The sequence below is a fragment of the Pezoporus wallicus genome, unplaced genomic scaffold (genome assembly GCF_028554395.1).
Source record: "Pezoporus wallicus isolate ANWC-B61680 ecotype Strahan unplaced genomic scaffold, APGP_CSIRO_Pwel_v1 contig_7011, whole genome shotgun sequence".
In the NCBI taxonomy this organism is placed as follows: domain Eukaryota; kingdom Metazoa; phylum Chordata; class Aves; order Psittaciformes; family Psittacidae; genus Pezoporus; species Pezoporus wallicus.
Window position 1 is genome coordinate 70,052 of NW_026638234.1, and position 24,197 is coordinate 94,248.

Consider the following 24,197-nt stretch of genomic DNA (forward strand, 5'->3'; position numbering starts at 1 on the left):
TAGGAAACTACTGAGTAAGGCAGCACTGTCAAAGAGCACCATATTAAATTACTTCCAAATTATACAGTCAGCTAAACTTTTATGACAAAAAACCCACCACAATTTACTTTTCTGAAACAAAATATTCATACAAATATTATCATTTAAGCCTAATCTGGAATTTAAAGACATTAAAAAAAAAAGGTTAAATTTTCCCTTTCCTACACAGACAAAGCCCTGCCCACATTAGAATGCTTTACTTGCAGAGACAGGAGCAGTTTTTTCTGTGCTACCAATGGTCGCACTTTCTTCTCTAGAAATTCTGGCTAAGGATAAAGTAAATGAAAAAGAGGAAAGCTTTACGTTACCATTTAAAGTTAAGAAAGCAAGACTAGAAAACAGGGAGGTTATCTTTTCATCTATAAGCAAAACAAGTATAACAGAGTAAGATCTGCTATTACACAAACATATAGCCTACCTGAGTTGTTAAGATCTTTCAGCCACTTGTGTAATTTGGGATCCACTTCTTCCAGCTCACTCAGCACATGGATAAACCCCCTTGTTTTTACTCTGTTTTTCTCCTGAATTAAGTAACTGATGAGCTGCTCCATCACTTCATGTGTCATGCTACTAGTTTCAGAGTATGACGTGTAGTCTTCCTTAGTGATTACAAACCATGAAAGTAATTCCTTTAATAGTTTGGAAGTATCATAAACAGCTGCTTTTATCTGCCCAGCATTTCGACTGATACGCTGCAGAACTCTATCACCAGCATATAAATCCTGAACATAACCTATAATGGGATATAAAGAAACAAACAAAGGAAACAAGATTTCATGTCATAATTTGAAACACCAACTTTAAAGTACAGAGAAGCTGGACTAAGTGGGGTTTTTAATTATTTGCTTTATCACAACACTGGAAATTACAGAATATAAAACTTCCCATACAAACTATGGGAATTCATAGCATTATGAATTTGACACAACATTATTTTAAATTTGGTTTACACAAAAAAACAATCCTTAGCACCTTACGTAGATTTCACAGAGGAAAAAAAAAATTACCTGCCAGCAACCATAGCTTCAAGCAATTGTCTATAGAGAATTGTCTGTGTGGGCTGCATGCCAGCCCTCATGCAGAGACAGAATTCCCCCAAGCATCAGTTCTCAGAGCAAAAGCACACTTCTGAAGCACCTTTGCCCTGACCCTGCCACTGGTTCTTTGTAGAACAGGAGTGAAAAAGATTACTGGTTCATATCAGCCTTCAGCTTTCATCATTCTTCGAGATCATACATTCACAGAATACCACTTTCAGAGCTCAACTGACAGTAACAGTAACAAAAAATTTAGATCCGAAAATATTTTTTTAAAGAACAAAGCACTAAATATTATACCTAGAATAACTAAGCATTGTAAGACAAACAGTTCTGTGTACTATGAACTTGACAGGTATAAGCCATGCCTGAGTCTGCATTAAAAACGTTTGTACGTACATTTGTAAGATACAGAGAAGTGCTCCTCTCACTTGCACTTCTCCAGTGTACGAGCAGATTTGTTCTTATTTAAAGGTAGCTGTGGCTGCTAATAAAACTAAACAAAAAACCTTTTTAGATCTAGCTCTCCCCTGAAATTGGTGCCTCAACCTCTAGGACAGCTTGAGAGATTAAATTAGACAGGTTTTTTTGAAAGATTTTCTCACAAAATTTCCCCAACCAAAAAAAGAAACACACCCCCCCCCCCCCAAACAAACAAAAAAAAAAAACAACCCCCCCAAACAAACAAAAAAGAAAACCAAACCCAAAACCCAGGGCAATAGATACATTGCCTCCAAAGAATTCAGTTTTCTTACAGGATTCACTGGGGACAAATTAGAAAGGTTGGCCAATGCCAACACACAGATTTTTGCAGAACTGCATTAAATTGCTTCATGCTGACATACTCCTGCATCAGTGACCCAACTTTTACCCACAGTACTTCAGAGTGAGTATTCTTAGAAGTTTTAATGGCATTTAGGACAGCCAAGTCACATACATATACCTGAGTGACCTGCAGTGGATCCAAGGACCAGAACAAAAGCTAAGCCATAGGAAAGCAGATAGGGGAAGTGCCACTTAAAGAGGAAGAAGTGCCAGGATATGCCACTGAGCAAGCAACAGGGTTTTAGAGAACTCCAAGTATGCCATGTATAGGCTGAAAACTTTCCTCGAACTACTTAATACAAAATTCTACAAAGAAATTAACATGAGAACTATTTTAAAAGTAATAATACAGACAAAAATACGTAAGTAAAAAAACCCAGCAACACAAAACTATATTTCTTTGCACTATAGCTTGCCTTAACACCTCTGAAATACAAAATGCTGCAGACCAACATAACTGGAACACAAAAGCTGAAGCATTAACTGACAACATACTTACAGGTTGGAGTATTTTATTTTCCCAAGTCCTCTAAAATATGCTTTTCAAGTCACAGAATCATAGAATCAACTATGGTCGAAAAGACCTTTAAGATCATCAAGTGCAACCATTTCCCCAGGACACTGCCAAGACCACCACTAAACCGTATTACCGAGGGCCTCATCTACACAGTTTTTGAACACTTTAAGTCACTGCGGTTTCTGCAGTTAGGCTATCATTCATTCTTTATCTGAAATGCAGCTGTCTGGGTTTTTTTATTTGTAGCAGTGTCCTAACTTATTGGTTATAAAGCTTTTCCTGAAACTACTTTTAAATAGATGTACTTGCACTTTGAGCCTCTGACCTCTTCAGACTGCTTTTTCATGAACCAGTGAAGCAAGAATAAAGGCTTTCTACATGGAATTTAACCACATATTAACATCCTACAGTTATCTAGAAACCAAAACCAGAACTGAAATAAAAGCATCTTAAGTAAAAATGCATAGGGGGATTATGTTCAATAGTAGCATTCTGCTATAATTTGACTTTGGACATTCAGAATGCTAATTATGCTACTCGTGGCAACTTAGAACAGTAATCTGTATTTCTACATACCACTCTGAACACTGTATTGAGATGGTTCTTTTCCCATCTGGTTTTCTTCCATTTTCCTTTTAGCAGAATTCTGTGCCTCTTCTCGTGCACGTTTTCTTCGTAATTTTTTTTCTTCTTTCATTTTTAACTTCCTAAGACTGAAAAAAAGCAATTAAGCAGTGACCCTAATGTTAGTTAAGTTGCCAAAGGAGTTTGGCACATCTCAGTTATTTTTCATGTCTTAAAGCAGAATGGAGCACACAGCTATTGTAAAATACTATGCTGAAAAGTACAAATATGATAAAGCTAGTTTTCACTTAGAAGTTGAGACCACAAAATTTTGTTAGTTTCATAAAGTATGAGAATATCCACAAAATGCAATAACTTTTACTTCCATTTAAGATGTCTGGATTCGAATTAATACTATCAGGTTTTTAATTCATAACTCAGCATTTTGAACCAAGTATTAATGCTGTATTTCCTTAACTTTCAGAAATCAATTTTGTTTATCATCTCATCAGGACTCCTCATTATTTACAACCTTATTTGACTGGAAAGTGTAGACTTAGTTATGTCAAAGGTACATGCTTCAACAACTGAAGTAGCATCACTACACAGTATTTATTTACATTTTCTAAAATTCACACACGGTTATTTAGCAAATTCTGTGGGAACAAAGGTGCTGAACTTATGCCATACAGCAATACCTCCCCCATACAGCTAAAACTCTTGCTGAGTTTCTTCCCTCTAGCATGAGGAACAAATAGAATTATGCTTGCAATCTCAGACTGAAAATAGAGGTGATATTCTAATCTAGATACACATGCAGTGAAAGTCAACTGTAAGGCACTCAACCCATTTAGAAGAATGACAGCCCCCCCCCCCCCCCCCCCTTTAGTATTTCAATTGTTAAGTATCTTGGCACAAATGAAAGACATGTATGGAGAGCAAAAGTAAAGAAACAGTTCTCAAGCTCTGCACAGCGCCTTCAAATCACACTTTCCCCAAACAACATGTTACTTCCCTGTTCACAGATTTCACAATGAAATTAGGTTTGAAGTATAAAGATGACTCAAACACCTTGTATTAAAAAACTACTGGTTCAAAATTGCTGGGAAGCTTATGGTGCAATAGACAGTTTATCCATTAATACAGAAGTGTGGTAAATCAGATTTGCATCAGCTCATATCCTGTATATGTGAAAACAGTTTTGTGTGACCAAACTGAAAATGCTGGTTTTAAAGAACTGTATGACTACTACAAAGCCACCACGAATTTATTCAGCAATACCACTTCATGCCCTTCTGTACTCAGGTTATAAATCAGCAGTTCTGTATCTTTGCTTACAAGTTAACTTAAATGCTTTTGTAATTTGTAATTCTGTAAATTGTTTTTTCTAATTTGGATCATAACATATTTTACCAGACCTTTTAGCTTATCAGAGGCAAAGGGTAAGAACAGCTTTCCAAAGTATTTGTGGTATTTTAGCAATTCTTAAAAAGGCATGAAAACCAATCCTAAACTATTTTGTTCTCAAATTGATTCAACTTAGCTTTAAACAGCAGAGAGCTTACCTTGAACATTTCTGTTTAATAATGGCTCTTGGTGGTTCCTTGGTTTTTGTGATTTTTTGTTCAAACTACCAAAATAAGTGACATCATATTAATTAAATTTGGGTTACAATGCAACATTGCTGTTTCAAAAACCCAGGAATGAACATTTGATGCTTTGGAAAGCAGTAAAAGTAATACTATGAAAGAGATAATGCAGCCTAGATAAGCCTCATGAAGGCCTACCTAAAATTATCTTGTATTGCAACAACTTGGTATATAGCAATACATCTTTATCTGCAGGAAAGACAGGCTGAAAGATAACGCAAGATCAGGAAGAACTGGAGGCTGTTTTGCTTCACCAGCAGGCAGGAAGCAAACTTTACAATTATTGTTTTTTGCTTCTCATATGTTGATACTGCTCTGGGAAGAAGTATCCATCTTCCTGCTACAGAGGGTAAGAGCACTCTTCCAATAACACCATTATTTCTTTTAACAAGATTAGGTCTGAGTTAAACTAACAGTTTCTTTCATGTCACACAAACTAAATAAAAAATGAAACTCCAGTTCCCATCCATGACAATTCTAACCCGTTATAAAATAATGCCTGCTCCACCAGAAGAACAGCTAAGAAGATAATGGGTAATTAATATTCCCAGCTAATGCTCAAATTCTGTAGTTAAGATGGTATATTACTGATGAGTTTACAGTTACATTCTCGTCTTCATTTTATCTACTTTACCAGAGTAAATATTTTAAGGATTATTTTCATATTTTATATGAACATTAACTTACTTCACATTTTACCAGACCAGAAGAACTGAAAATAACTATTTTTGATATAAGCCCTGTACAATCAGGAGTGAAACACAACTCTTGAAGAAAATCCTGTAGGAGAAAATGGTACAAATACATTTAAATTCATACAAAATCTATGTTTTTATACAGATTACAATTTTAATTTGAGATGTCCAAGGTATTTAAAGCTAGCACAGTCCTAAACTCTTACTGGATGAGGAAAGCAAGTGACAACTGACTTGACAAGGACTGCAAATGAAAAGGATCCTAGATCTGTGGCACACACCTCTTATTCCCGAACCTAGAGCAAAGCCCCTCCTCCTTCAGCTTTACATTCAAGAGTCAACTTTAAGAATATTCTTTTATGAGTTCATATACTGCCTGCATTTTCCTTCATTTTATACCAGCTGCTGATACTGTACTTGGTAAAAATCCTTTAGACATACTCAATGTCAAACTGTTGCTTCAACAGCAAGACTGTAGAAAGATCAAAACTTCCATATGGGGAAGACATGAATGATACAAGTGAAACAGGCTAAGCATACTAAGCCTTCACACAGACAGTTTTTTTCTTCTGTAGACAACAGCAAGCTTTACCTACACTTGCATGTCAGACAATTTAGCAAGAGATTCCTCTTTCCAGTCTCCCCTCCTGCCATTGTCATATGGCTGAAACATCAGGCTGTAGCACTGCACTTATCCCAAATCAAAGGAATGCTATAATCCTAACTAAAAAAGGAAAAAAAAAAAAAATGCTTAGAGTTTAACACAACTCTTACCTTATCATTTTTATCACTGTAGTTTGTTGTTTTCAACTTTTTCCAACAACTGATATGAAACTCCACTCTACATTGCTGACAGCAAGTAATACGTATAAAACCCTAATATTGAGAAACAGTATGAATTTAATGTGTTTTAAAAGAGTAACCAAAAATCAACAGAAAATAGTGCACAACTTCACAGTAGATAGGATAAAGTGGTATGTTTCAGACAGCTCTTTTATATTAAGGGGAACAGAAAATATGTAAAAATTAAGTTTTGTGTCCAAACACTTTTAAACTAAAAATTTACCTTGAAGTCTGGGTCTGTAAAAAATATCTGGATTTTGGAGTAGCCATGGCATTGCTGATATCGACAAACTGCACCTGGTTTTGGAGGGAACTTGCATTCCTCAATACAATTCTTTAAAGTCAGCTGAGAAAAACAAAATGACATAAGACAAATTGCACAGAAACCAGGAAAAGATTCAATATCTACTTACAAACTTCTAGGAAACTCTGCAGTGAAACACACATCTGTTTTTGAACAGCAATCGACTAATACCAAAAGAATAATTTTTTTTCTAGTGAAAGCTATGGAAGATTATCCTTTTATGGCAAAATATTCAAAAGCTCATTTGAACTCCTATCAGCTAAGTACGCATAGCTTCCCTGCATGCAGGTTTATCTTGGACCAATGTTTTACATGCTGACCAATTCCAAATGCATGAGAATACAGTAAGTTTTCCATTACCAAAATGATGATCCAGATTACTCAGATAATGTGCCAAAAAGGGACTGTCTGTTCATTTACACTATTTCCCAGCATTTCAGGAGCGCCTCACCTGGGATCTTGGCTACCCAATCAATTATATTCCCAGGGACAACTCAAAGCTGGCCCTGCACTGGAGGTACTGAGATCTAGAATAGCAGCTGAGTCAAAGACATTACAGTGGCTTTATGTAAAGTCAGTGAAAGTCCCACAGGGTTGGCACTAAGCCCAGATTAATAAAATATTATTACAAACAGAGCACTAGTTACAGCCTTTCAGATATTTGAATTATGTTTTCCGTAAGTCCCAGACCACTGGTATATTACCATGGCCAGACTACCGCGGCATCAGCTAGGGGGTCTACAAGAAATCTTAGGTCAGTTCTTGTTTAGGAAACAACACCATTGCTGTTTCTACCAGAAACCAAACAGGTCAGTATAGTATAGCCAAGCTCATACACTGGATAACCCAGTAAGCTCTACTGTGTCAAACTGCATCCATGCAGAGGAGCTCACACGTCTTGCCTCTCACGACATGGTTTATTCAGAAACCCTTCACAAGTAACAGTGACTCAATTACCATTTAAAAACCAATAACAATAACTATTATAATAATATTCTTTTTGGAAGCTTTTCAGCCTGAGAAAGCAATTCAGAAGCACAAATTAGATTTTAAAACTTAAATAGGGAATTTTACCACACAACTTCCACTGCATCAGCCAAGAATTACATGATCAAGCTCTCTTACTTGGTTTTAAATATAGCACCATAGTTGCAATTTTCAACTTCACGTTTTTGCCAATTCAAATTTTTAACCAATTCTCTCTAGCGTTACATTGTGTATGGTATTCACATCTACTTAAAGTTTGGTATCATGCAACTAAGTAGTTAACACATTATGAAATACTTGGAGCAGATTAGAACCATATTAATTGCATAAAAATACCTAAGCATAGAGCCTGACACAGAGCCCCTGGCCTTGTGCTGTAAATGGGATGCTCAAATATGGGATTTTCAAAAAACATCAAACAGGATGTTCAAGTATGCTGTCACAAGAAGAGTTCTGCTTTACAAACACCAGGCATCAGGGTTGACAAACTCAAGACAATGAGCAGCAGCATTTGCACTGGCTGCTGCAGACTGAAACCTCCTCCTTTCACCCCCACTGTGGGAATACAGGTGACCTGCTAATAACCTCAGGCACTCAAAGAAGTAAGAGATGTGACCAAAACAGCCATAAAACATCACAGATGTGAATAACAAATGCTGGTATGCAGCATATCCTGTACAGGTGGACACAAGCTAATAAACAAAGATAATGTAAATTACAGTGTTGGAACTGATCAAAGCTTAGCTAGTAGAAAAACAAGGGTAACAGCTGAATAGTTAGAATCTAAAAATAGCTTGCCTAAAAATAGTTTGTATGATTTTGTATAAATATGGCTAGAAACTCAGTAAAGGTGATTCAGTTTGCACACGCATTCTGTCTTCGTCTCATACTTCACTGCACCCCTCTCATCTTTCTTTGGCCTTTGCAATGGGGCGGCAGAAAGGAGGATGACAACTGTATTCATTTTTTTTTGAAAGGCCATTTGACAAAATAGGTTTTATGACTTTTTATTCTTTTATTAAACAAACCTGTAAATTCTCTGTTCGTGTCTCTTCAATGACCTGAGATGTTGTGGGCCAAGTTAATACTCCAGGGACAATCTTGTGATTAACCATTGTTCGCGATTTCATGAACTGATCAAGCGCATCTGAAAACCTGCAGTTTGAAACAGGTGCATGTTCAGACTGTTCATTAATAACTTCTACACAGCCTGTAACACTTTCACAATTAATTTCATGATCCAAGGCAAAAAAAAAAAAAAAAAAAAGGTAACTGTAAGAGTATGTGGAATCAAAGAGCAGCTGGTTCATTAAGTTATCTGTTTAAAGACTCTTCGGTATAAAAAAATCAAGGAGTGAGCCAGTATGCCAGCCTGGGTAAGAGGTCAGAATCCAGGCATGGATATGGGGCAGACCAAGATCCTAAACTGATATTCAAGGGACCCATGAACATGGGTGCGCTTGTCAATACAGAGAGTGAGGGCATGTGTATTATCGCAAGGGACCTTCAACCCTGATCAGTCAGAGAGGAGGCACAGGACTCCGTTACCTATACGTATATTTTACATGGGTTCAGGTAGTGTTATACATGGGAGCAGCTCTGCCTGGGGTAGGCTGGGTGGCCAACTGTCTTGTCATGTGTGTGTGTGTAACAACTTCTTTGGAACACACGCACAGTCTCCCTACAGGTCCTAACTGCCAAAGGAAAGCCACATCTGTGGGACTAGGATGCAGATACCTCCTGAGTCTCAGTACATCTGGCTATGCTATGGCAGTGCGAAGGAGGAATCACTCTCTGACCATGTGCTTTTAGATATTCCATGTGAACAGACTTTAAAGTTTGATATTAAACTTAATTTATTTGGCATTGTATTGGGTTTACATGGCAAGGTTAAGCAGAGGGGTGGGGACCAGTGCCGGAAGGGCAGCCCCTGCAAGGAGCGGCCAGAGCTGCCTCAGTTCCAGTTGGCTCCAGTGAACTCCACCACAAGGCAAGGCTGAGTCCCTCAGGGAGGATAATGGCACCTCAGTAAAAGCATGGATAAGAAAGGACAATATAAAGGACTGCACGGCTATGAGGAATAAGGACAAAAAGTCTGAGAAACAGCCCTTCAAGCATGAAGGCAAAAAGGAGAAGATGAGGAGATGTTCCTGTCATGGAGCGGAGATTCTTCTGCAGCCCCTGGAGAGGACCCTGCTGGAGCAGACAGATATCCACACTGCAGCCATGGATGACCCCTGCCAGAGCCGGTGGATTTGCCCCAAAGCAACTGTGGCTCGTGAAAAGGCCACATGCTGCAACAGGGAAGAAGTGTTTGGAGAAAGGAGACACAGAGACCCAGCATTAGGGACTTATCACAACCCTCATTCCCCATCTCTCTGGGCAGCTCAGGGGAGGAGGAGGTAGAGGAGTCAGGAATGAGGGAGTCAAGCCTGGGATAAAGGTGGGAGGAGGAGGAAGGTGATTTTAGATTTTTTACTTTGTTTCTCAGTATCCAACTCTATTTTAACAGACATTAAATTATTTTTCCTCAAGTTGAGTAACCTTTTCTCCCTTCTCCCATTGAGGAGTGGGAGCACAGTGGGGTGAGGGTCTGGCAGCCAGCCAAGGCACAGCCAACCACAGGCATATGGAGGATTTTGATTAAGTAGAGCAATACAGTGATATACTGAAATCACAACACAAGCGTAACATAGCAATTGCAAAACACATTTGAATTACTACAAACTTGATTCCCATTACCTGTCCCCATATGCTTACCGTCACAACGCTGGGAAGAAATACTGCCAGGAACACCTGGGTTAAAGCCAGCCCATGCCCTCTGCTCTCAAGTTTATTAGGTGTCCACTTTCTGCCCTTTATGTTTGGCTGAGCCACTCGCCACCTCTTCCCATACTGGTCTGCTTAGCTCAGAAGACATTATCTGTTTCAGGGAACTCGATGACTCACTGGCTCAGCTGCCTTATCTAAAACCAAGGTTACCCTCCCATCTCCCTAGCACTGAGATAAGTTAAGCTTTCTTTACAATACTTTTTCCCTGAGATCATCATTTTTTGCCCTTCTCTTTTGAGCTCCCCTCCACTGCAGCGGGTGCTGGATGGTCATACCCCTGTGCCCTAAACTCCTCTTGATTCAGCAGCTTCCATTAGGTCCTTAGCAGTAACAAAGTTGTAATAAATAGGTCTCATATATGAATTTCATGATTAACAAAGAATAATTTAAAAAACCCCACACATTTTCTCAATTTAAAATGTGGATGGACTTTTAGCAAAGAATGGCCACTTTCCCAAGTCAGCAAGTGCCTATATGGAGCTCAACATGAACTGAGGATGAAGGAGGACATGGGTAAAGAAGCAAAAGTAACAGTGCAAGCAAGATAAGAAGAAACTGGACTGTGCTAAGATACAAAATAGTGGACTGATAGCAAATTTTAAAGGTTAAATTCTCATACGCTTATGTGATTAATTGCTACTAGTTGCTGTGTGCGGCAAGAATATGTATCAAAGTATAGTATACTAAGCTACTGTATATGTATCCAATCATAATACAACAAGCTATTGAATATGTATCTAATTATACTACAGCGAGCTATTGTAGATGTATCCAAATATAATAGTGAGCTATTATAAATGTAACCATAGTTGCTGTGTGTTACAAGAAAATGTATCCGATTATAATAAATGTATCAGATTATAATACAGCAAGCTATTGCAAGCCAAGGCAGAGAAACAGTATAAAAAGGACTGATGCTCTATAATAAATGGCTTTTGACTGATCACATTGATCTCTGACTGAGTCCATAATTTTTCTGTGGCATTAAAATATTTTTTAAATCAAATACTGAAGCTTTATATTATACCAACCTGTTTTGCCTGAGGTACACTTTTCCAATTCCATAATATGCCAAACAACCAAATCTTTCTTCCTGGTACTGTTCGATTATTTTCTTAAACTGGTCTTCAGCCTTTGCCAATGCCTTCAAAATAAATTTAAGACAAAAATATGTGGTGCTTTGCCAGTATTTTCCTCCTTTTTTTTTTCTCCATTAGAAGGTCAGAAGGCCCTATTCTTTCATTAGCTTGATGAACAATAAAGGGAATTAAGCAACCTCACGATCACATAAAAAGGCTTTCTCTTTTTTTAAAAAAGAAACTTATTCTGTAATCATAGGCTCCCTCAGAAGTAATGAAATTAAATGACTGAGCTCACTGAGCTACAAATGCCCAGCCACTGTTAAATTCACTGTAAGACACAGAATATTTTTAAACACTGCAGGAGAAAAAAACAACAAACCAACCCCCCAAAAAACCCACACATCTGTTTCGGTGTTTTCCAGAACCAAAAGCATTGTCCTCTTGTTTAGAAGCAAAATGTTTGTCTTAGAAACAAACACTAGTGCACAACCCCATTACAACAAAGTGGAAGAAAAATGACTGACTATACCTCATTAATTCTTAAGCATCTCATCTGAAAGCTTAAGAAGAAATTTTATGAAGAAATTTGGTGGCTTACTTTATCCAAAACCATTAAAGGTCTAGTCCCACATATTAAACCATATGATTCTAAAATGTGACAAGAACTTTCCTTCCCCACTCATGTTGTCTGTTAAGAAGAGACAAAAATGGATGGCCAACAAGCTGAACTAGTTTTGAATAAAAGCTACATATAGTGCCTTAATGTCATACCTCAGGTTGTCCTATTCCAAGAAGAGCAGTGGCATGTCCATAAATGATAACAACGTAATTAATAACACAAAGATTCAGCCGCTGCAAAGAGAGAGAAATTATAGTAGTAGCACACACAGAAACACTTTGCTGGTAACTAGACATTGCCTACTGTGAATTTAATATCTTTGCTACAACAAAGCTAGGAAAAATCCTTCTTTATCATAGCCTCTATCCAGATTTGTTATAATTAGCATAAAAAGTGAAGGTTAACTACACCACTACACCTTTACTACAGGACTTTTGGTGCCCCTATGCATTTCAAAGTGATACATCCTAAAACCTCTGCTTTTAGAAATGGTGTAACTACTTAACAGCATTCTAGACTTACTGTGTTGACCTCATAGAGTGCAGTTTGGCTTTGCTATAGCTCATGTTAATAACTGAGCAGGTTTTTCTAGTTTTGGGTTTGGCTGGGCTTTTTTAATTATAAAAAAAAACAAACACCCCCCCTCCCCCTAAAAAACACCTTCTCAACCTCTTTCTTCCTAATAAACTGGATTGAAATTCCAGATGGATTGGTGCATTACTTGCTTGGGCAGATTTATTAGCGCTGCAACAACTCTTATTAAAATGGGAGCCTGAAACAGCAATGCGTGTGCACATGCACCGTCACACAAAACTTAATACTATAGTACAAGAATTTAAAGAAATCTGGGAGACAAATGGGTCAATGGCTAATTGGCTAGATACATATACCCAAAATTTCAAAGTATTTGCCATCGAAGAGTTATCTGACCTGAAGAATATTAATTCTTTTTACCCTACATTATTATGAATAGGGATTAAGCTGAAAACGTACAGTAGTTTCTTATCAAAAAAGGTAATTGATAAGACTAGCTTATATTACTCATTATTTTAGTAAGTATTTTTCAGACTGCATCTAGAAATGCAATGCATGCTGAATGTTACAAAAATACTTCCCTACTATGTTTTTTTTATTTAATCCTGTTCTCACTTGTAAGCTCCTTGGCATACTTATCAGTGAAACACTTGGCACTGTAGTAAACATCACTGGCAACAAGTCAAAAATAATGACTGTTTCAGAAGAAGGAAAGAACGAAGATGGTATTGAAAGCATAAATCTCAAGTACTCCAATAAACTAAGTTATTCCTCTTGGTTTACCTTTAATTCTGAAGGATTCAGAATGCTCAACAATCGTGAAAATGCTTGTTCAGCGCTGTGACACCGCTGGTCCATCAAGGCTGTATAACCGTCATGAACAAGGGATTTAACTTCCTCTGGGAACATAGTTAAATCGACCTAGAACATTTAGGAAAATAGTAAGTCCAAAAGAAAACATTTTTTCCCTTTTTTTAAGCAAACAAACTATATACTAAAATCCCACAGACAACTGTTAAAATTCTGTACTTCCTACAGTTCTATCACAGTGCCACTTTAAAGCAGAAAACCAGGTACATTTTTAAAAAGCATGGACCTACTGCTGTTAATCTCTTTAAAGTTTAGGTTTTGTTCTAAGTTTAGATCCTTTTTCTCTCCAGAAAGTTTCAAGTTTAGTTTCAAGCATCATTTTAACCATTCTTATAGCTAAGAAAAACCCCCTCAGACTTACGCTTTTCATCACTTGTACACTCCATTTTGTGTACAAACATTTTTGTAAAACCTGAGAACTATTTCCTTCTGACTACACTTCCTCTCCATCTAGGTTAATAGTTAACGCTAGAAGGTTTCAGAATGCATTATGTTACTAGCCTTTCACTACAGACACTTCCTGAAGTCTGTGGGAATTCCCAGCAGTGAGACTTTAAATCAAGACAAGCAGCTGTAGATTAGGTACGTCTATTCCTCTGATCTGTTGAAAAACTAAAATAAAATTAGCTTTGGGAAGCAGATCACTGTGCCAGGGTAGAAGTAATTTGACTATTTAAGAAGCTCTTTCGACACCTACTCCTGCAATCATAAACAAAATACAAAGAGTAATAAGGAAGTCCATCTGTGTAGTTTATGCCAATACCTCATTTTAGTATGAATTAATCTTCAGTATGAAGTAATTCCACTTTACAAGCTTTTTGCTAACTGCCCCTTCCCTCTCTCCATATATTAACATTTGAGCCTTGGATTCTGAAGAAACCATCATGGGCAGGGAAAAAGTGAAAGAATGGGAAGGTTGGGAAGAATGGAACATAACAACATTAATGTATTCCTGTGAACTGAATTAGGCTTTTGACAAACTAAATTTAATGTGTGTCCGCAATGTATTTTCCTAAGCACCTATGAATTTTGATATTATTTTGTCTTCATCCTATCAATTGATCAAAAAGAACAAACATAAGAAAATACCCATCATCTAATGACATATATAAACAAAAGTTTATATGTTGGCAGGGACAGTGGAAACTACAAATAGGTAAAGACCAAAATGTAGAAATGTGGAAATGAAAAAATTACTAAGACTTATTTTAGTGTCCTAGGACTACTGATACAAGTTAATGCTGTCAGACCATACAGTTACAGAACAAAATAAAATATAGTAATTCAAAGTTAAATTATTAATGTTAAACTGCATGACATATGAAGATGGTTAAATAAAGTACAAACCTTATTTTCAATAATAATAATGCATTAGCCTTACAAAAATAGGTATTTTAAAGGAAATAAGGGGTCTTAATGCAGGCAGAACATGCACCTTCTCCTGAATCCAGTTTTGTCTTAAGATGCAATTAAATCAGAATAGAGATTTCTGATATGTACTTCCCCATATTAACAGAGAGGAAATGATTAATTACATATGTCCCCATGATTTCATTTAAGACCTTTGGGATACTCATCATTCATTGCTGATGAGATGTGAGAAGGAAAATTCTCAATTTATGACTTTTATAGAGTTTTAAACTGCCATTCAACAAAATGTCCCATGGATATTTCCAAATGTATGTATCAAACACATGAAAACATATTTGGTCAGAACTTTGAGAGGGGTATTATAAATCCCTGAATGATTTCAGTGATTTTTGTAGTTTCTATTACAAATTAAGCTACAAGAGAGCTATATTACTAACTCATGGGTTTAGCTAAATTATTCTATAACTATACTAATTTTTGTTACATTAATTTCCAGTGTGAGGTCCTACAGAGGGGACAGAGGAGAAGCAAAAAGACTGCAAGCAACAAGACAGAATGAATCAGTGCAATCACATAATCTTTGTCTCCTGATAAAAGTCATGCCAAGCATGAAGTGTTAAATTTTTGAATGAACTGGGACTCTGGACAGTGTTACTAAAAGGTGACAAATCATTTACATTTAAGGTCGTATGGTAATGAATTCCCAGTTACCTGTTGCATAGTACAGAAGAGTTTATCTTGAACGGCTTTAGATTCTATCTTCAAATCAAGGTGATCTCTACAAATAATAGGACAATGGCATCAAGAGTTTGTACTTGTACTGTCTATGTAATTTTATTTTCAAGAAACAGTAATTTCTGTGCTTTTATCAACCACATCATATTTGCCTACGTGCTAAAGGTGATTATGGCACACTTTCACAATTGCCGTAAGTATTATAACACTATCAAAGATTATGATACTATTCATATAGTTCATGTACTTCTGGCTCAGGAATCACTAGGGTTTCAGGTAAGTAGCAGTCTTCTCCATAATTTTATTTGTTTTCTTTTGTTTTCTCCATCTTATTCTCAGTTGAGTTGATCTTATGAAGGGATGGGAGAGGTGACTAGAGAACTCCCCTATACTAAAGGTAGCAGCATAAGAAGGTACTTAGGCCTCTTTCCCCTTCTCTACTTTTCCTAAGTACAAGATCCTTTATTCCAGCCCAATGACCACTTAAAATACATGTAGCAGCTATGCACAGCGGGGGCAGGGAGAGCAGAGAAGAGAGGAATAGAGCTGTTCTTCCCAGCTCTTCCTTTTCACTACTGCAGCAGAAACACATGCACAACTAGGGAACAGGAAAAGTATAACAAAGAGGCAAAGTATTGCTTAATACTCTAAATCTTCATCCCTAAAATTGTTAGTCAATACTTAATGCTACTATAGCGCCTTTTGCTATATACATTCAGTTCCGTCTCACACTTGAAGCCATCAAACAAACACTCATCACCCGAGATAAATTTTTTATAGTGTCAGTGGATTTCATAAATTTTTGGAAGCCAAGCAACCTGTTAGTTACAGAAATGGAGATAAGATTAAGACTGTAACCCACCATGCACCTCACTTGTTGAGAAATAGCATGTTTTGTATATACCTAATAAAATTCCTGTGAGATAAGCAATTTTGTCGATGGTTCAGTTACTTTAAAGAGGATGTGCTCCCATGGTGAATTCGAACATTTTTTACCTCCCTCTTAAAGTGAAAGGAAAAGGAAAGCAGCCGCTACCCACTCAAAGAATGTAAATGACCTCTCCTGTGACAACATTTCAATTGTCTTAGCTACAGTGGTATTTAAAAAGGTATGGAAAAATCTAAAAGTGTTGTACTGTAATAAATATAGATTAAGAGATGGTTGGTTTTGTGGTCACACTTAGATTAGGACTGGGAATAATCAGGTTCAGCTCCCAGGTTTCCTGAAAGTTGGCCTCTTCTATATGAGAAGCCTGTCTTAAAAAAATATCACTTAATGAAAACTTCCCTATTTTAATATAAGCAGCTTATTTTGCTGTACCCATCTGCTCTTAATCACCCTAAACACAACTAAAAACACTAGCTGAAGAAGCATACGAGCAAGAAGTTACACTCAAAGCTTAATTTATCTAATTTCACAGCTCAGGCTGAAATACTGAAAGCTTCCACCTCTGCATGTCCTTGAGTAGCCAGCCATCATTTGCCTCAATCACCTTAAAAATAAGTCAACAGTAACAATTCTTTACTCCTTAACTATCTATTAGATGAGGGAATATGTTGGCATATAAAAATCACCTACAAATGCAGTGATTTCCCTAAATTTGTTTGCAGTATTTCGGTCCCAGTATCACTGGAAAAAATGATTTCTTTTGTTAAACTTTGTTTTAAGTGTTATAATGGATGGCAGCATAAATTTTGTCCATAATGTCGATAATGTTTTTTATCTTGACTAATTTAATTTTGGCCCCAAAAGGTCAAACATATCAATTCACATTCAACATGTTCTACAGAGAGTATCCATGTACTTAAATTAGACATTTACATGGTTTAAGCAAAAATTCAGCTCTACAAACAATTTAAAGGCTCTTTAAGGAGAAGTTTTTTTCCAGTATTGAATTCTGAGACTGACTTACAATGCCTTCCTCACAGTCAAACCTCTTCTTCATAGTAAGCATATGAAGCGCTTTAAAAATTATTTGGTACACAGAGTAGAATTAGTACAAAGCGGCCTTGAAAATAAGATAGAGCTTGAGTTACACTGTGGTCTAAGTTTGAATGTGACAACTGGACCAAGATTCCTATTTTCTTGCCTGTAAAGGAAGCACACTTTTTTGTTACAGCTATGCTGCGTGACTTGCTTTGAGACAACATTTTTTAAACGGCAGTTATTAAAATTATGCCTTCATTTACTAAAATTAAGTAATAACACAGGCTTTTTGTGAAAACTGGAATTTCGTCCACTTTAATCAGCTATCTTAACACGAACTATACCCTGAAGAGTATATAAACAACATAAACAAGGCAATTAGCAAAGTCAAGCAGCAAGTCAAAGTTGCATTAACACCTTTGTAAGTACTACATAAAATAACTCAAAATAATAATTAAAAAATAAGCCAGATTTCTTGCCTTATCTTTTCAGAGTCATCAGGTTTTGGTCTGCCTTTGTTCTGATGACTTTGGCCTGTAGTAAGAGAAAGTATTTCAAACTAAATTAACATCACTTAAAACAAAGGGGAAAAAATGCACTCAGAACTCACCATTTTGCTTTATATATAACAGATCTTAAACAGTCACAATATCATAAGCTAGCACAAGCAAAAGGTTTTTCAAAAAGCCACCTCAATCTTTTAAATTATAAAATTTCATATTATTTTTATTAAATAGTATAGGATTTTATTAATCCTACAAAGGGGAAAGGACACTTTAAATAAAGAGAAGACTCTTAAAATTCTGTAAGATATGATCTGACTCTACAATACTGTAACAACCTTTAAAGTTGACTGCAATCTAAAGAAATCATATCTTATGTAAAACCACAGATGGTATTATTCATTGTTAGTTGATAACTAGAATTTTAAAAGGGGATAACAGATCACTATAGATGTTGAAGTTTTACTAAGAAAACTTTCAGAGGCTTCAATAATACATCACTAAAGGAGTTAAGTTCAACCCACATTAATCTTAAAAACATGAATCAGATCAAGATAAAAGTCCCTGATTACAAAACAAAAATGTTTAGTATGCGGAAACAGTGGACAAAGACAAGAAAGAATCTATCATGTAGCACTGATTCATTTCTAACTCTGTGCCTGATTGCAGAACAAAAATGTTTTACTATGTGGAAATTCTGGATGAAAACAAGAAAGAATCTATCCCGATACTGACTCATTTCTAACTCTGAAACTTAACATCAAAGACTTAACACGAAACTTTACTAATACACTTTACAACTTCAGCCATCTAACATTGTCCTTGATCAGTTACAGGGCTCTACAACCTGAGTAAACATTTCATTAGTAACAAGGAAGAAAACATTATTGTAAGTGGTCAAAACCAGGAAGCCATGCCATTAACTGCAAAATAACCTCTCAACTGTTTTCTGTGGGATTAAAACATAACATTAGGCATCTGAACATGCACATGCATACTCAAGATGAAGTCAAGAAGGTTTTCATTTTCAAGATTTTTATGCTAGAACTTTACAAGGCATTAACAAAATACACTTAAGGAAGAGCTGCCTTCCAGTAACCTGACAATTACACAAGCAAGGCAAAAAATTACGTTTCTGGACTGTTAGGAAATCAACAGGCACCTGAGAAACACAGTCGCAGAGCATCACATGTTGCTGGTGCTCCTTAGTACACAGGGTAAGCGGAAGGGATGCAGAGCAGCAGATTTTTTTTGCTAGTTAAACCTAATGGATTTTACAAGACGTATGCTGAATTACCATAAAATTAAATTTGGAAAAAGGACTTATTCACTTTATATATAAAGTTTTATAACTATCTATGCTTTAAAATGATTATTTCATGATACCTAAGTATCTTACATAAATGGACATGAAATACTGAAAGACACTGATTTCTGAAAAACACAAATCTACCTATTTGAGTAATCTCACTCAAGATGTCTCATGTACACATTTTTCAAGTTAAATCATAGAATAGTTAGGGTTGGAAAGGACCTTAAGATCAACCAACAAGTTCCAACCCCCCTGCCATGGGCAGGGACACCTCACACTAAACCATGCCACCTAAGGCTTCATCCAAGCTGGCCTTGAACACTGCCAGGGATGGAGCATTCACAACCTCCCTGGGCAACCCATTCCACTGCCTCACTTCCCTTACAGGAAAGAATTTCTTCCTTATATCCAATCTAAACTTCCCCTCTTTAAGTTTTACTGCATTACCCCTTGTCCTATCACTACAGTCCCTAATGAAGAGTCCCTCCCCAGCATCCCTATAGGCTCCCTTCAGATACTGGAAGCCTGCTATGAGGTCTGCATGCACCCTTCTCTTCTCCAGGCTGAACAGCCCCAACTTTTTCAGCCTGTCTTCATACGGGAGGTGCTCCAGTCCCCTGATCACCCTCGTGGCCCTCCTCAAATGCGTAAATATCAGAAGTAATATTTAATTAAAAAGAACTTAATGACATAGAATTTAAATTAATCAGAACAAAAAAACAAGCATCACAAAGACTGAATGTGTTCAGAACTGTTTCATGAACACTTCTTGAAACTGTCACACACGAGTCTGAATGGTGTCTGTTGAAACAGTTCCAAAGCTACAAAAATAATCATCAGAAACTCCTCATAATAGGCAACTAATGGTTGGAAAACAATAATCCTTTTGAAAGCCTGAAACACTTCAAGCATATCATCCTTTAACCATTTGGAGAGAGAGATATATTACCTTTTCTTCATTATATAGGTTTCTTTCCCTTAATGAACCAATCTATCACTCTAAACAAAACCCTAATTAAGATAAAGGAATATAAACCTTCCCTTTCACCATCAAAAGAAAGAATTTAATCAGCATTATATTTTCATTGAATGATCTGAGTCTAAAAGCCATTCAACAAATATGATTTCAGAAAAAATTCCTACAGAAACTACTCCTCCCATATACTACCCAACTGAAAACGATACTACTTTCAGTTTTTTAAAAAATACTTTAAAATAAAAGTAACAAGCAAATCCTGCTGAATTATAGCTAAAATACTCCAGGAGATATATTAATTCAACTGCAAACATGACTCACTTACCCCACAAGCATTTTAAAATAGTAGTAGAAGTAGCATTGCTTTTGCTAGACATTCCGACTAGTAGCAAACAATAATATTTAACAGAAATGTACACATGCTCAAAAAAATAGTACATGCAGACAAAAACTGAAATTAAAAAAGACAGTAACTTTAAGATAAGATATAGTAGCATACAGTTCCTCTACATTAGGTCTCCTGCAAGTCTTGAGCCCTTAAACAAACAAAGGCGAAGAAAAAGAAAGTTATTCTTCCCCACCCACAGTAAACTTGTATCAGCGAGGCATTCAGAGCCTAACTCCTCCTTTCAAATCAAAGCAAATCAAATACTTTCTTCTACTGATGTAATTGTAGCAGGACACTCTGCCTGCATGGAGGTGAAACAGCTCAAATTTCACCCTACTTGTGAAGATTATCAGTGATGGAGGAAGGTCACACTGGTTTTGGTGTTGAAGAATCCAAGACCAGCCGAACTGAACAGTCCCATAAAATTAAGTATCACAATGATATGAAACCAGATGTTTCCTGACAGAGGAACCAACAAGGATGTGAATCCAGGCATTTCCCAACAGAGGAACCAATGAATGATCACAAAAACTCATCTAAAGATAAATTCTGTTTCACTGAGCTGGAAAATCTACCCTCGTAGAAAATCACTTTCTACTACAACAGCTTAGTCCCACCTTTCAGCAACAGGGATTCTAGCACACCCCTCCTAGTAAAGTGTCAAAATTCCTCCCCTGAGTGGGGACACCCCTCAAGGGTACTCCTCCAGGCGGAGCACTGGTATGGGCAAAATCAATCTCTACTTAATGCTTAAGCTAGCTTTGAAACTATTGGTTTAAGGAACAGTGAGTCTAGTACATGGTAGTTATAGTGAATTATAGTGAATAGTAATTCTAAAAATTCATACTGTGTAGTAGTGTAATGGATGAGAACCTGAGAGCTGATCCCTGCTCATGACTGTGAGAAACATAACAAAGTATGTTTTTGATTAAGTGTATTTGTTAAAGTATGTATTTGTTATGGCCATTTGCTGGAAAGAGGCAGGAAAACATAAGTGTGCAGCTGTTCCACGACCTCCACATTTGGCCACGCCAGGGTGCCTGGCCAATGCTCTCAGCACGGCCAACAGCAAGATCATGAGAAACTGCACAGCTACATGAGTAAACAATTACAGATCTGGCATAAAGTCAGCTGTGTTTCTAAGGGTATAAAAGCAGGACCCTCTTGTAGCCCAATCTGAAGCCTCACCTACAGGTGGATGCACTGTGTAGGAATTTTCCTAGTTACCCAAGATTCCCAGCATCAACTGGAATGGGGCTTCCAGGCTGAAGTGTGGGCTTGGATGATGAGGATTAGGTAGTAATTGGTGATGTATTTCTTTTCAATCACTGTTCTCTCTATGCAGTAATGATCTGATGCATTGCTAATTTTCCTCTGTAGTATTCATATATTATATCTCTCTGATTCGCTTTATTGTGCTTGTACACTACATGTATGTATACACCCAATTTGCTTTAGCGTGCTTGTTTAATAAACTGTTCATATTTTACAACTAATGTGTGATCATTTTGTAGAGTACCCTGCCTGTTCACAAAACAAGTAGATAAAGTTCTCTGGCCTAACCATATAATTATGAATTATCATTACCTATTAAAGCATTTATTTTACCTATGGATATATCAAGTTTGCCATCCTTAATCCTGCAGAACAAAGTGGTATAAATGATTGATTATGCATCTATAATCCCACTATATGCATCTATAAAACCACTGTCCAAGTCTGAGACCAAGACTGGATCCAGCCACACCGAAGCTCAGCCCTGAGAAGGAGTTTAGAAAACAAGGGGGTCCTTGCCGAGCCTTGTGACTGAACAGAAGAACCTCCCTGACAACTTTGTCTGAAATACATCTATCTCCCACTCTGTCTGCAATAGTAAGAGTGAGGGGCAGAGGAGGAGGAGAAAGGAAGAACAGAAAAAAGAAAACTGGAATGAACAGTTTTTTGAAATTACTATGTTCAATACAACATTTCAAAGTCCTCTGATCTCTTTAGCCTAGAAGAATTTTCAGTTCTCTCTCAACATTCAGCCTTTCATTATTCCTTACTTCAAAAATAAGCTATCCTTCTGACATCCTGCCCCTTCACCAATATCAGCAGTGCAAACAGACTGCCAGCACCCTGCTCCCCCACCAACAACAGCAGCAAGCACGCTGCCCACATTAGTCATGTAAAGTGTGATTCTCTCAAATCCCACTACTGCTAATGGAACCAAAAGGACAGCACAACTCTTACCTGCATTCAAAAAGCATTTGCATGATTTGATCTTGCCGTCAGGTGTGCTATACACCAAGTGCCTCTAGCAGTCCACTGGAGTTGAGACATTGCTTATAATCCTGTGTTTGCAATTGGAGATTGCACAGGTCGCCATATGGGTGTGTTGCTGCTGACCTTTACCACTGCCTCAGTAAAGATTTGTTTTATAATGTGTCATCAAACTCCACTACTACTCAAACCACATCTTCTAGCTCAGGAAAACATCTGGATTCCCTTCGTTGTCACTTGCTTCAAACTCATTCAAAATTTCCTATGGCTTCCAGGCATCTCACATTCTGCTCCTTCACATCACCTTCATATATTCCTCTAAACTGATTTGTCTTCCAGAGCTTGACTTCCTTTATCTAAACCCCTTCCCTGATTTATGCTTTCTGCATTAAGCTCCTTCAGCACTTCACAGTTTCTTTCGTTATCCTACCACGTAACATCCTTTCAACATGTTCGTTTTGACTTTTTTTTGCAACCTATCCCACATTTTCCATCTCTCAATAAATCCTTTTAATTCTTCAAGATGTTTGCATATGCTCAAAGTCCACAAGAGCAAGATCACTTCTCCTACTGCCCATTTTAAAGGAAGATCTTGTAATATATCTTCACTAGTTTTCTAAAATCAGATTTTGAAGTGCACTGCACTTTGGCATCTATTCAACGAAGTATTTAAGTATGCAAAGTCCAAAGAACGGTATGGCTGGGCACTCAGAACTTCAGACTGTTGGATGGTCAGGACTAAAAGGACCTCACTGCCTTGGAGGTCACAACTTTAGAATACAGCGTTAAGTGTGCAGCTGGTCCAGATTTGGCAGGAGTATTCCATACAAACATCATAAATAAATTTTGGGATGATGGGAAATATCTTACACTTTCTTGGTTACAGCAGGTTTACCAAGGAATAAAAAGCCCCAGGCAAAATTCAGGAAAATACTTCACTTTGAAGATTAGAACTGCTTGCACTTCACTTTCACCACAGAAAAGTAACTCTGGCACTGCAGGAGTTTTGGCAGGGGGTAAATTCTCTCTAACAGGTTTGTGTGGTGAGTTTCTGTGTTTGGTTGTTTCTTTGTCTTGTTTTTTCTTTTAATTCATTAAAAAAACCCAAGCATGAGCAATAAATCACACCAACTTCTACCTCTTAAAGTTGGTAGCTCAAAATTCTCTCTGACAAATATTTTGTGGCCTCCTTCCTCTCTAACTGCAGGATTATTTTGTTAAGCACCTATATGGAGCTTTTAGTAATCACAAATGAATTATGAATATTGAAACTACCTACTTCTCTTCAATTTAGATCCTTTTAGATACCGTGTATCTGTCTCAGAA

General features: G+C 37.1%; 1 protein-coding gene across 1 annotated transcript in view; it reads right to left on the bottom strand.

The window, feature by feature from the left end:
• TTC3 (tetratricopeptide repeat domain 3) overlaps positions 1-24,197 on the bottom strand; it is a 69,643-nt gene that overhangs the window by 23,967 nt on the left and 21,479 nt on the right. The window contains exons 15-26 of the mRNA XM_057410052.1: positions 17,910-17,964; positions 15,480-15,546; positions 13,311-13,448; positions 12,146-12,226; positions 11,324-11,436; positions 8,489-8,615; positions 6,393-6,515; positions 6,101-6,202; positions 5,319-5,411; positions 4,548-4,612; positions 2,995-3,131; positions 458-772 (exon numbers count right to left, since the gene is read on the bottom strand). Of these exons, the coding sequence (XP_057266035.1) occupies positions 458-772; positions 2,995-3,131; positions 4,548-4,612; positions 5,319-5,411; positions 6,101-6,202; positions 6,393-6,515; positions 8,489-8,615; positions 11,324-11,436; positions 12,146-12,226; positions 13,311-13,448; positions 15,480-15,546; positions 17,910-17,964 (1,416 nt within the window). The remainder of the gene's footprint in view (positions 1-457; positions 773-2,994; positions 3,132-4,547; positions 4,613-5,318; positions 5,412-6,100; positions 6,203-6,392; positions 6,516-8,488; positions 8,616-11,323; positions 11,437-12,145; positions 12,227-13,310; positions 13,449-15,479; positions 15,547-17,909; positions 17,965-24,197) is intronic.